This window comes from Helianthus annuus, chromosome 12 (genome assembly GCF_002127325.2).
Source record: "Helianthus annuus cultivar XRQ/B chromosome 12, HanXRQr2.0-SUNRISE, whole genome shotgun sequence".
Classification (NCBI taxonomy): domain Eukaryota; kingdom Viridiplantae; phylum Streptophyta; class Magnoliopsida; order Asterales; family Asteraceae; genus Helianthus; species Helianthus annuus.
In genome coordinates, this window is record NC_035444.2 from 104,070,293 (window position 1) to 104,083,319 (window position 13,027).

General features: G+C 38.2%; 1 protein-coding gene across 2 annotated transcripts; it reads left to right on the forward strand.

Moving 5' to 3' along the window:
• Nucleotides 1-429: 429 nt before the first annotated feature.
• LOC110895789 (beta-1,3-galactosyltransferase 7) lies at nucleotides 430-8,545 on the forward strand. 2 transcript variants are annotated; one of them, XM_022143143.2, is made up of 11 exons: nucleotides 430-610; nucleotides 684-756; nucleotides 836-885; nucleotides 5,749-5,957; nucleotides 6,042-6,105; nucleotides 6,234-6,306; nucleotides 6,388-6,508; nucleotides 6,592-6,679; nucleotides 6,776-6,901; nucleotides 7,950-8,059; nucleotides 8,161-8,545. In XM_022143143.2, exons 1-11 carry the CDS (start codon nucleotides 465-467, stop codon nucleotides 8,307-8,309), a joined length of 1,209 nt encoding a protein of 402 aa, XP_021998835.1. In that variant the 5' UTR covers nucleotides 430-464; the 3' UTR covers nucleotides 8,310-8,545. The 2 variants fall into 2 exon arrangements, with proteins under 2 accessions (XP_021998835.1, XP_021998834.1); XM_022143142.2 differs by having other exon boundaries at nucleotides 436-610; nucleotides 5,740-5,957.
• Nucleotides 8,546-13,027: the final 4,482 nt, after the last annotated feature.

Here is a 13,027-nt window from a genome sequence, read left to right on the forward strand (position 1 = left end):
GTAGACGGTGTGATTGAAAGATTAAAGGCATCGATTGTGATAGAGGATATGAGTTGCGGGTTGTATTGTGATGGCGACAGGTGCTGATTGCAAGATCGACAACTGTTATATATATATATTTTTTTTATTTTTTATTTGTTAAAGATATTTCTAAAATGACTAAAGTACCCTCATGTGCAATGCACATGCTATATTTAGCTGAAAATTATAATCTGGTTAGGGCCAAAGGACGTAGACTGTAATAAAATTTTCAAATAAAGACCTGTGACTGTAATTATTAAAATTAAAGATGAGTTATTGCAACCCGATATAAAGATGAAGGACGAAAAATGTAATTTACCCAAATTGAAATGAAGAAGAAGTGTTCTTTGTCAATACATGGACCAATATTTCAACTATAACCCGCTTGACTTTTGTAACATACATACATACATATACATTCTTCTCTCTCTATATATGTATATATGTTTACGCGCCAACAAGAGAAGAGAAGAGACGAGAAAGAAAAGAAGATGAAGAACAACCGAAGCGGTGGGAGAAAAGTATCACCAAAATGGATTATCATTTTCAGCATCTTCAGTTTTTTACTCGGCATGCTCTTTACAAACAGGTTTCTGTTTCTCGAACACAAACAAATTGATCTTGTAATTTGGGATCCGATCTTTCTAATCTGTTTCATTTAGGTTGTGGGTTCCACTTGATTCCGATATGAAACCGAAAGAACAAGATATGAAAATTGATTGCATCACAAACAAGGTTGGTTTTTGTTCATCTCAAACATGTACATGTTTTGGGGGTTTATCAAATTTTCATGGGTTTGGTCTGTCTGGTGCAGGATGATGATGATATACTGGGAGAAGTTCATAAGACCCAACAGGCAATCAAGTGAGCGTTTTTATTATTTCTTCTTATTATGATATCTGAATAGGTTTAGATATGCCTAGATTCATGGTTGTGAATTTCTGACACAACACAAATAGATCTAACACCAAATGTGTGGGTTTGGGCTGTTTTTAGGTCAAACTTAAGGCCTCCTAAAGCCCCTTTTGACGTTATGCGACACATGTCGTGTCACGACACACAGGGGCTTTATGGGGCGTTATGTCACTAGAGCCCGTAGTCATAAACCCACTACCTTATCATTACCCAATTAATTAATTTTCATTTTTTTTAATTAATTTCTAACTTTTTTAAATTAAAAACCAAGTTTTCTTCTCCAAAACTTTCAGGGACCAAATGTGTTTTAAAAATCAAGTTTTAAAAACCAATTTAGATATTTGAGAAAATGCAGGGACCAAATGTGTCTAACCCAAAAACTTTCAAAGTCAAAAACCGCCTCCTGTCTTCTTCTCCTATTTTCCGGCCAACTTTCTGGCTGACTTCCGGCTAGCAAAAAACAAACCAATACCGCCTTCAATCATACATATATATGTGTGTGAGTGAGGGGAAAAACCAGAAAATAAAAAAAAACAAATAAAAATTCAAACTTCTCCTTCTTCACGCCGCTATGTACATACCGCCCCCATCCAAAATCACCATTCACCCCCATAGCGTCGCCTGTAATGGTGTGGCAGGCGCTATGGGGCGCCATCGTGCACAAATCCCCCATCTTCACGCCCCACTACGGAAGACCTAAAGCGGGTAGTTTTGGTTGGCATGATGGGTTTGCTAGTTGGTTCATTTACTTGTATAAAGTTCAAGAAAAATGTGTTTATATCGTGATCTAAACATATTGGATATTCTGTGTCGAATTTTAGAAGACAAAAGAGAAATTAGCATCAAGTATTATAGTTTAAACCATGGTTGCAAAAGTCGCTAGGCGCTCCCTAGTCGGTCGACCGGGGAGTTGAGAGTACTCGGTCTATGCGAAGAGTACTCGGGGAGTACTCAGACATGTTAAATTATAAAGAAACTACTTTTTGGAGATTAAATATATGTCAAATAACACAAATTTACTGATATTTATAACAAAATACGTGAAAATGATATTCATTCTTTTCTTTAATATGATAGGCATAGAAATTATGTTATATTACTATTTAAGTCAAACTAGGCCCGAGTTGACCTACTAGATCCAATTCTGGCCGAGGTTGACCGCGTTTGACCGACTCCGAGTAATTAGGCGGAGTCAAAGATTTTAGGGGTATCGGATCAGAGTAGGCTTGAGCGGAAGCGGAACAAACACACACACACACACACACTAGCAGAAAATAAAGAACACGAGAATTTACGTGGTTCGGTCAAGGTGACCTACGTCCACGGGTTGCAACTAGGGTTTTACTTTTATTAGATGCTCACAACTGTTTTCAGAATGACACAGATTACAATTACATCATAGGTATTTATAGAACAAGATTAGGGTTTCCTACTTGGTCAACAAGTTAACTAAGTGGGCCTAATAACTAGGGCCGGCTAACCCTAACTAGGGCCGGCTACCCTAAAGCCTACGAACCCAACAATCTCCCACTCGGAGGCTTTGCATAATCCACAAAGTGCATCCAAGAAACCCATCACCAGTAACTTCAGTAATCTTTACGTTCAAGTCTTCCCAGCTCCAGTTCCAAGAACAAGCTAAGACTCCAGTCATATCCAAGCCACCTAGTTGCAACCACACCTCTCATCAAGTACCTGAGAGACCAGTTGAAGCTCCCACAAGCTCCAACCCAACAGTCTTATCAGACCCGTTCTCTATCTCAACCGGCTTGCACGATCCACTAGCTCCAGAGATACACCGAGAATTAATACCACTCTCCACATTTTGCAAACTATTTCCAGGAGAGCTTTTTTCTTCATTCGGAACCTTCGTCTTCAAAACCCAACGGTTCTTTGTGATTGTACCCGGAACACGACCCATGCTCCCACTGTCACCAAATCCCCTGACTGGCTTAAACTTAAACTTAGACCCCCGACCACATTCAACTGACATCCCCAAAGCACCAGGATTCAAGTTCGCAAATTGAACCCTCTTCCGCTTACTAGATTCAGTGAACCAGACTTTATGTTGTACAGAGACGGCTACTCCCTCAACAGGTATTTCAACTAGATACAACGATCCTCGTCTCCTCCCACAGGCAACAACAAGATTTCCATCAATCACCTTCCACTTCCCACCACCAAACTTAACATCTAGTCCCTGTTTATCCAGTTGACTAACAGAAATAAGTTTCTTCGTTAAACCTGGAATTACCCTGACGTTCTTTAAGTTCCATGTAGTGCCCAGTGGAGTCTTCAGATTGACATCTCCCATACCCGTAACATTAAGAACATGACCGTTAGCTAATCGTACCTTTCCAAAGTCTCCTTTTTTCAGATTCACCATCGTCTCCCCGTTGTGCATGGCGTGAAACGAAGAACCAGAATCCATAGCCCAAGACACTATAGACTCTTCACAGCAAACCAGTACGTCACCGTCAGATTCATCTGACACAACACTGTTTACATGCTGCTTACCATCCTCTTTCTTAGGATCAGGACACTCGTTTTTAACATGCCCCTTTTCACCACAGTTCCAGCACCTCACATTCTTCCCAGCTTTAGACAAGCTTTTCCCACGACTCCCACTGCTTCTGTTATTACCTCTTCCCCTGCTAACACTGAACATACCAGAAGTAGATCCTCCACTAGTGTTCCTCCGGCGAACGTCTTCACCCAAAACACTATCCCGGACCCGATCAAACTTCAAATTTCCAGTTCCAGCAGTTTCAGTGACCGTTGTCACAAATCCTGACCAACTATCAGGTAAGGAAGATAACAAAACCACAGCCTGAGTGTCATCATCCAACTTCATGCCCACAGTTGCTAATCTGGACAAAATTGAATTGACCTCGTTAATGTGATCAGCAACTGAACTGCCTTCGGTCATTCTCATATTAAACAGTTCCCTCATCAAGAACACCCTATTACCGGCAGACGGCTTCTCGTACATATTTGACAGAGCTTCTAACATATTACGAGCAGTTGTTTCTTTCATGATATTAAATGCAACGCTCCTCGTCAAAGCCAATGTAATTTTACCTCTTGCCTTTTTGTCCTTTGAGTTCCAAATTGCTTCGGCAGCTTTATCCATTCCAGCAGGTTTTTCTTCCAGTACCACATCCAAATCGCATTCACCAAGCAACGCCTCTATTTGCATTCTCCACCATGCAAAATCAGTACCGTTGAACTTCTCGATTCGGAACTTCCCGTCTTCAGCCATAGCAAACGAGAAAAACCAGAAAAAACCACAAGGAACCAAGCAACCGAAACCCGAGCAACTTTCAATAAACCAGAAACCCGAAGTACCCGAACCAGCGACTTCTCTTGCAAACCCGAGGGTAAAATCAGCGAATAACCAGGGTTCAAGAAGCGAAACCCTAATCGCCAAACACCCCAAAACCACCAGATCTGCAACAGCAAACCCTACGGCGCAAACCCTAGACCTTACGAGCCGTAACCAGAGAATAGGTACGGGCCGTAAACAAGTCAGCGGCGACGGCAGCAACAGCAGATCAAGATCTCTCGTCCAGCTCTTTCTCCCTCTCCTGCGATAACTGTGTGAACCGTGTGTTTAACTGAACCTTTGGCTCTGATACCACTTTTTAGGGGTATCGGATCAGAGTAGGCTCGAGCGGAAGCGGAACAAACACACACACACACACACTAGCAGAAAATAAAGAACACGAGAATTTACGTGGTTCGGTCAAGGTGACCTACGTCCACGGGTTGCAACTAGGGTTTTACTTTTATTAGATGCTCACAACTGTTTTCAGAATGACACAGATTACAATTACATCATAGGTATTTATAGAACAAGATTAGGGTTTCCTACTTGGTCAACAAGTTAACTAAGTGGGCCTAATAACTAGGGCCGGCTAACCCTAACTAGGGCCGGCTACCCTAAAGCCTACGAACCCAACAAAAGAAAGTCACCTCGGCAGCCTGCCTTGTAGCGACTACCCGGGGAGTACTCGGCCTTGGAAACCTTGTTTTACAACCATCTTAACATACATGTTTTATGTGCATATGTACTTTTGGTTGTAAATTTGTAATTAAAGGACATTAATATGCAAAAGAATTAAAGATTATATGGGTTGACCCGTCGTGTTTGTGTTAACCCGCAAATGCATGTGTTGTGTTCAGGTTTATCTGTTTTGGTCATTGGTTGTCCGGTTTGACCCACCCGTGACCACGACTCATTTAGCACCCCTAGAAAATGCAAAAGCAACTATGTGTATAGGATTAAGGTTAAAGATTTCTAGGAGAGGGTACAATTGTGTTTTTAGGTGTAGTGTATGGGCGTACATAAGTAACTATGTGTATAGGATGTTTTGTACAGTTTTGTTTCTAGGTGTAGTGTATGGTCGTAGATATGTAACTATGTGTATAGGCTGTTTTGTGTTGTCATATTTGTTCTGTTCTACCATGCACTATTTCGCAACTCATACTACATTGGTAGCTTCATACACACACACACACACACACACCTCATGCTCTATTTATTTCTTTCCTGGGTGTTTTGGAGCCGAGGGTCTCTTTGGAAGCAGCCTCTCTATCCCTAGGGGTAGAGGTAAGGTGTGCCTACATCCCACCCTCCCCAGACCCTACAAATAGCTTTGCTATATGTAGGATTTTACTGGGTATGATTGATTGATTGATTGATTGAGAAAATGCAAAAGCAAGGCACCTACATTACAAATAACTTATAAATTAATATAACATGTGGATCTTTGACAACGTATATAATTTGTTTCATTCTTGGAGGTCTATCAGGTCACTTGGAAACTCAATTTCAGAGCTGAGAGAGGAACTCCCAAGCAATCATAGTTCATCTGAGGCATCGAACCATGACGACTCGATTAACAAGATTGACGGAGACAAGAGTGAGAAAAGGAAAAAGGTGTTTATGGTCATTGGGATTAACACTGCTTTTAGTAGCAGAAGGAGACGCGATTCCATTAGAGAAACATGGATGCCTAGAGGTACTGTTGCACGTACATATTTTCTTCATGTCTGTTGTTTTTTAACCTTTCTAAAATGGATGAATTTTTGTGTTGTTTGAGCAGGTGAAAAGTTACTTAAGCTTGAGAAAGAAAAGGGTATTGTTGTCCGTTTCATGATTGGTCACAGGTCATTCTTTTTTTTTTTTTTAATTTTTATATCTTTATTTGTTTTTAGTTAGACACTTTGGCTATCACTAGCAAGAAATCTGTGATTATTTTGTGTAAGTCCAACTCGTTCTCGGTTTTCTATTACAGCGCAACATCTAATAGCATTCTAGATCGGGCCATTGACTCAGAGGAAGCTCAACATAAAGATTTCTTTAGACTTGTAAGACCAAAAACAAGATCGAGTAATGATCGTCCGGACTTCAAACTTGAAAGAATCTAACCTCATCATAATTCGTAACAGGAACATGTTGAAGGGTATCATGAGTTGACAGCTAAAACGCGGATATTCTTTTCCACAGCATTCGCCAAATGGGATGCAAAATTCTACGTGAAGGTGGACGATGACGTTCATGTCAATCTCGGTATGATGTCCGCCAACTGTGAAAATCACAAAAGTTACCGTTTCTGTTTTAAGAAGGTTGCAATATTTACATTTTTGTTACAGGCATGTTAGCTACAACTCTTGGACGGCATCAGTCAAAACCGAGGGTTTATACAGGATGTATGAAATCCGGGCCCGTTCTTTCACAGAAGTAAATTTGGTTATCTAATACTTGCATTTCATTATGCTGTTCTTCTAATTCACTACGAATTTGGGCATGACTTTTTCTATATATTTTGTCATGTAGGAATGTCAAATACCATGAACCTGAATACTGGAAGTTTGGAGAGGAAGGTAACAAGTATTTTCGGCACGCAACCGGACAAATTTATGCAATTTCAAATGACCTTGCTGCATACATCTCCACCAACCAGTAAGTCTTCACTTTTATTCATTGAAGACAAACTTAACCTTTTTAAATTCAATATTTGTATGAAATTCGTCTTTTTTGTAAAATTATGGTTAGGGCTGCAAACAAATGAATGTTTAGCAAACAGTTTATGAACCGTTCGGCGGAAAGTTCGTTTGTGTTCGTTCGTTTAATAAATGAACGAACACGAACTAGAAATTCCTTCGTTTAGTTAAATGAACGAAAATGAACAAATGTTGTTGTTGTTACATACCAAACAAGAGAATGGCTCTTTCCAGGCCACCACTCCATGGGCCACCACTCCGAGCCTCGTTGGTCACGGCTGACTCTCTCCAGGCCACCACTCCGAGTTCTGGCTCGGATACCAATGTTACATACCAAACAAGAGAACTCATCCCAAAAGACTAGTATGGTAGGTGAGAGAGCCCATTTGGTATATAAACCCTACATTGGTTGCCCATACAACCGATGTGGGACAAGTCTCATACCTTGCAATGATATTAGTCCATAACAGTTGTGTTTGTTCATTTATGATCATGAACATTTGGTAACGTGTTCGTCTTTGTTTGTTTGTGTTCTTTTGTATTCGATAGTTCATTACCGTTTTTAGTTTTTTTATATCATTTAAGTACTTCAAAATATATAATAATTATTAGTGTATTGTATATTTCATACCTTTTAATTTATATGTTCGTTTAGTTGTTGGGTATGGTTGTTTGTGTTCGTTTCCGTTCATGAGCGCTTATTTGTATTCGTTTGTCTTCATGAACGTTTGTTTGTGTTTGTTTGCCTTCGCTTGTGTTCTTTACCAAAAATCATAGAACAGACACAAATGAACACGAACGCATTCATGTTCTTAGTGAACGAACACGGACACAAAATCTCATTCAGTCAGTGTTCGTGAACACAATTTATATCCTTAATGAACGATTGTTCGGTTCGTTTGTAGCTCTAATTATGGTGCCTTTTATAGTTTTATGTGGCTTTAATCTCATATCAAAGAAAATACGTTTACATCAAAATCTCAACGCCTTCATCATATAATATTTAGGCCTATTTTGCACAAATATGCAAATGAAGACGTGTCACTTGGCTCTTGGTTTATTGGTCTTGACGTTGAGCATATTGATGATCACAACATGTGTTGTGGGACCCCTCCTGGTACGCGTCTCTCATCTTTTCTCTGTTTTAAAGGGTGGTTGGGGCGGTTCTTTTGATATTCCTATTATTCTAAGTTTCTAATGCTGTTTTGATCTGTTTAGATTGTGAGTGGAAGGCAGAAGCCGGTAGTGTGTGCATAGCATCGTTTGACTGGAGTTGCAGTGGCATTTGCCGGTCAGTGGAAAGACTAAAAGACGTTCACAAGAGATGTGGTGAAGATCCTGCTGCTCTATGGAGTGCACAGTATTGAAACACAACTAGCTAGTTAGTTGTGTCGAAAGTTGTGAGCTCCTATGACGAGATCCGTTCTTTTGTGGCGGTGGTTATTTCACGCCTGTGTACGACGACAACTGCTGCAGAAGAAAAGAATCAAAAATTTTGGGTGGTATATTGACTAGTATATATAGTGTTTATATTTATGAGGTGTTTACATATTGTTGTTATATATAATGAGAGAAAAAGGAAGAGCTTATAAGTTTCGTTAAATCCTTTGAATTTGAAAACAAAAGGTTTATAAGCAGCTATGGGGTGGCTAATCACTAGTGATGCTTAATTAAAGCTACCCATAAACCGTTTTTATGGGTGACACTTGAATGATAGTTGGGTATACAAATTAATATTAATTAATAATTATTAATATTAACTAGTAAGAATATCCGTGCGTTGCGGCGGGTAATTTTGGTATAATATTTGCGTAAACCATAAGAAATAAAACTCGTTTTTTTAATATGCCATTATATTTATATAATAAATAAATCATTTAGTAATAATAATTTTAAAGACTAACAAAATTATAAACTAAATTTCATAACTATAATATTTATAATTATACTCTATTCAATTCAAAACTAAATTTAATATTTAGTTAAATGTATTAAATGGGCCTACCTCCTCTTTACTCAACTACTTTGAAGTCACTTCTTAGAGCATTCACATCCAAATAATCAAATTGTGTGTGTGGTGTTTTTAAAATATAAAAAGTATAAAAAGTGGTTGCGAGTGGAGGAGAGAGAAAATGTTACTGTTCATCTGTATATTTGGGGGACACTGTTCACCCCCTATAATTTTTTAATATATTTTGAAAGTGGTTGTGAGTGAAGGAGAGAGAAAAGGTAATGATAAAGGTATAAAAAAATATTATTTAATTGAAAAAGAGAGAGAAAATGTAGTGTTTTTTAGTGTAATTTAGGGTGAAATTATGGTGGATTGGATGTGAATGCTCTTAGCCTTTGATCACATGGTCACGATTGATAGATTAGAAAAGACATAAGTAAGGAAGATGTTAACCATTAAAATATTATCCATGGCTGAAAAGTGTTGCTAATTAAGCAACGGTTCTCATTTGAACCTTATTCCATGAAAAAGAAGTACAATATTGTTATGGTTAAAAGATGAAAAAAGAAATTACCGCTTCTGGTGCAAATCATTATGCTAACTTTCTTGATTGTGTAAGGATTAACCTGAATAGAGAAAATAAACAAAATATTATTGTTAATACAAATTCAATTTTTTTACATAAAATACCATCAAGATAATAATAAGTACATGAGAAGAAGTTCTAATAATCATATATTTACAAATCTGGAAGATAATAGTAGAATACACATAGAAATAAAACCAATCTTCAAGACCCTTAATCAATACTGTTTGGTCAAAAATCACACATGGATAATACAACCAAATCTGATTTTGTGAGGTATGATGCTTGGTTAATTGTATGAATGACAAGTATATGAAATTAACGATGAACACCGAGATTTATACGAGGAAAAAGCCCTTGATCTTTAGAAGATCTCTGGCATAAAAAACCTCGGGAGATGGAAACTACCGATCACCAACTATGTTGCAAAAACAATAATGATCCTTGTACAACTTCGGAAGAAAACAAGCTCAATACAATGGATTGCTAGTGTAAGTGTGTGTATTTCGCCAATAACTTGCAGAGAGTTCGAGTGTTGTGTGTTTTTTTTTTGTGGTGTATTCGAATTATGCCTAAAATGAGTTGTTTTCCCGTTTAAAAGATAGAAAAATATCTAGTAACCAACTTTCCTAAAAAGGTGGAGGTCACCCATGTTCTCCAAAACGGTTATTTTTCCATCAAGCACGTGCCTAAGAAGCATATTCCACGAGATTCCAGCAAAGACTAAGCCCATGTCGTCCATTACCTGTGTATAAACTTTAAAAACGTGACAATTGTTAGAAATCATAAGTTCTGTTAAGGATCCTGGATCCTCAGACTCTGGATCCTCAGACTCCCTGCATAATCCGTTAAGGATCCGTGATCCATGCCCAGTCTCAGGATAGATGATCCTTAGCATAAAATCCATGCCCTAACAATTGTAGGATCGGATTTCGACCTAAACGAGTCGTTCGGAAGAGCTCAACTCCGTTTCAGAGGCGGAAACAAAGAAACGGTTGCGTACACAGCTTGTAATACACTCTAAACCTCTTGTATATTGATTTGACACTGTTTACGTTTACAAGGAAAACCGGCAATACCTCGGTACAAATTCTGAACTATTGTTTACAAATGAACTCAACAATAGCCTATATATAGTAGCTAGGAACCGCTCCAAATGACATGCCGTAAAGGCGGTTCCAACATTTACCGTAAAAGCGGTTCCATATCTTTCCAAATAAGCGGTTCCACATGAATGCTCATAAACGCGGTTCCATCATGTTGACTGTCTTTCATCCTTTTGACTTTTGAACTCTTCATTTAATTGGACCTTATAAAGGCAACATCTCATTGGACCTCATAATGGTCCAATCAACATCATCGGTCACCATCCATGAATTTGACATTTTGAGAACATGTAAATTTCTTGTGTCTTGTGACATTAAACGACCAAACATTATCATATTTGAATGATGACATCACTTGTGATGTCACCTAGGTGATGTCACTTGTGATGTCATCCCCGATTAGATCCGCATCGTGACCGAGACTTGACACTAAGACGAAGCCGACAGATGACTGCACCAACAGACTCCCCCTCAGATGTTGACGAGTCTTAAGTGTCGAGTCTTCAACGACTTCAGTCTTTCTCACAGTCTTCGGGCTTCTCTCTCTCTATCTTCAGACTCCCCCTCTCGATTTGCTGGCATTCCTTTGATCTTCAGCAACATCTTCAGGATCGACGTCTGGCTTTCCTGCAAAAACTCTACCTCAGAGTAAATTTCTTTCACATATATTTATCAAACATATGAACTTGCACCAATTCACACTCTCTATCAAAACAAACTCAGATTTTGGTGAACCACTTGAAAAGGTTAGATTATGAAAACATTTTAATTTCATACAAACACTCCCCCTCAAGAATTGTTCATCATGTTTAGCACTCGGAATTTTGAAAATCAGCTATTCAACATCAGTTGTCGAAAATCTTTTTGACTTTTTCAAAATTTATGCTAAAACACACTTAAAATCTTTTTGTATTTTTCTGAAAGAGAAACTGAAATGCAGAAATGAAATATTTACAAACAATATTTTTTGTGAGCTCGTGCAAGAGGATCATATCAGTTTTGAGACAAATCACTAACACCGTTAAGCTTTAAACATTCTCAGTTTTAAACAATTTACCTAGACTGTCAGTATGTTTGTCCACTTAAATTTTCAACACAAATTTCAATCGATTCGAGATACGATATTAATGTTTTAGAGACTTAAACTTAATTGTGTATCACTCCACTTGAATATACTCCCGTATCCAGATCCCAAATATTCAGTCTTACAGGTGAGTATACCACAGATGATATCTGTAAAGGGGTTAAATGCGAAACCGTGAGAGCTCAGGTCAGAACTTCCGTTCAGCAGAGAGATGACGGCTCGACTTTTGGTGGGTCCCCTTTAGAGGATCTTTTTGCATTTCAACAGCAGCGACTATCAATTTTATTGTTTCATCAGCATGCTGAGGGCGGCGCTTTTTCAAGCATTTGCAGAAAGTATTATCCGGGGACTAGGTCAGTACTTCCATACAGCAGAAGTCCCGGGATAATACCCCAGATATCACTGAGTATAAAGACCTAGTATCTCAGAATACGGGACCTTTCAAACAAGATTTCGGGGGTTACCCATATATCCAAGAATAGTTACCCACGAATTAAGCAAGTTTGATTTAGGTTTATATCTCGTTTCAATTTACTAAATGTGCGAAAATCTACTGACACATCCGCAGTAAGATTGTTTAACACTTTTTAAATTTTCATTTCTTTAGCGTGCCGTGATAGTCCACTGATGTACTATCATTTCCTCTTTTTCGCAACAAAACTCATTTTTGAATTTTATCATGTTTTTGGCTTTTTCAAATTTTCAAATGTTTTTGGATTTTCTGAAATTTCCCTACTCCCCCTAAAATGCAAACACATTTTAAAGAAAATTTGAAAACTTCTAAATTTTTACCTACTAGAAACATAAAAAGTAAAACAAACTATACAGAAACTTGACAACTGACACTGAATCACATCAGATCGCCATTCACTAGGCATAAACAATCTGAACTCCCCCTATCACAAATCATTTTCTCATTAAGATTTCAAAACACTTAAGTTTGTTTTAATCAAAATGATTTTTCCGGAAAATGAATATGTGTTGATAACAACCACTTGTAGGTTTATCAATCTTAAAAAACGGGGATGTGGTTCATCATCTTGTCTATCTTTTATCATGAATAGTAAATCAAGTACAATTTAATGTCCCTGATTTACCATTTGCAATCAAGCAATCTCTAACCCAATTGTAAAAATAACCACTTGTAGGAATGTTACGTCTACAACACCATTTTACCAATCAGGATGCCGATTCCTGCTTCGCACTTACCAACCTGGAAGCGCCGGCGTAGTCATTCAATCCTGTAAAGTTTTACAATTTTAAGAATTTTTCATACAAACTCAAAATACATGAATGATGCCGATTCCTGATCCACGATTACAAACTTGGGATCTCCGGCAAGTCAGGTTTTTCAGGCA

What these genes read in the sequence shown, in the direction of transcription:
- LOC110895789 (XM_022143142.2), top strand. Translation starts at nt 465, where the DNA reads ATGTTTACGCGCCAACAAGAGAAGAGAAGAGACGAGAAAGAAAAGAAG. An exon ending in ATAAAGATTTCTTTAGACTT is followed by an intron (nt 6,307 to 6,387) that starts GTAAGACCAAAA and finishes AATTCGTAACAG; the next exon opens with GAACATGTTGAAGGGTATCA. An exon ending in GGGCCCGTTCTTTCACAGAA is followed by an intron (nt 6,680 to 6,775) that starts GTAAATTTGGTT and finishes TTTGTCATGTAG; the next exon opens with GAATGTCAAATACCATGAAC.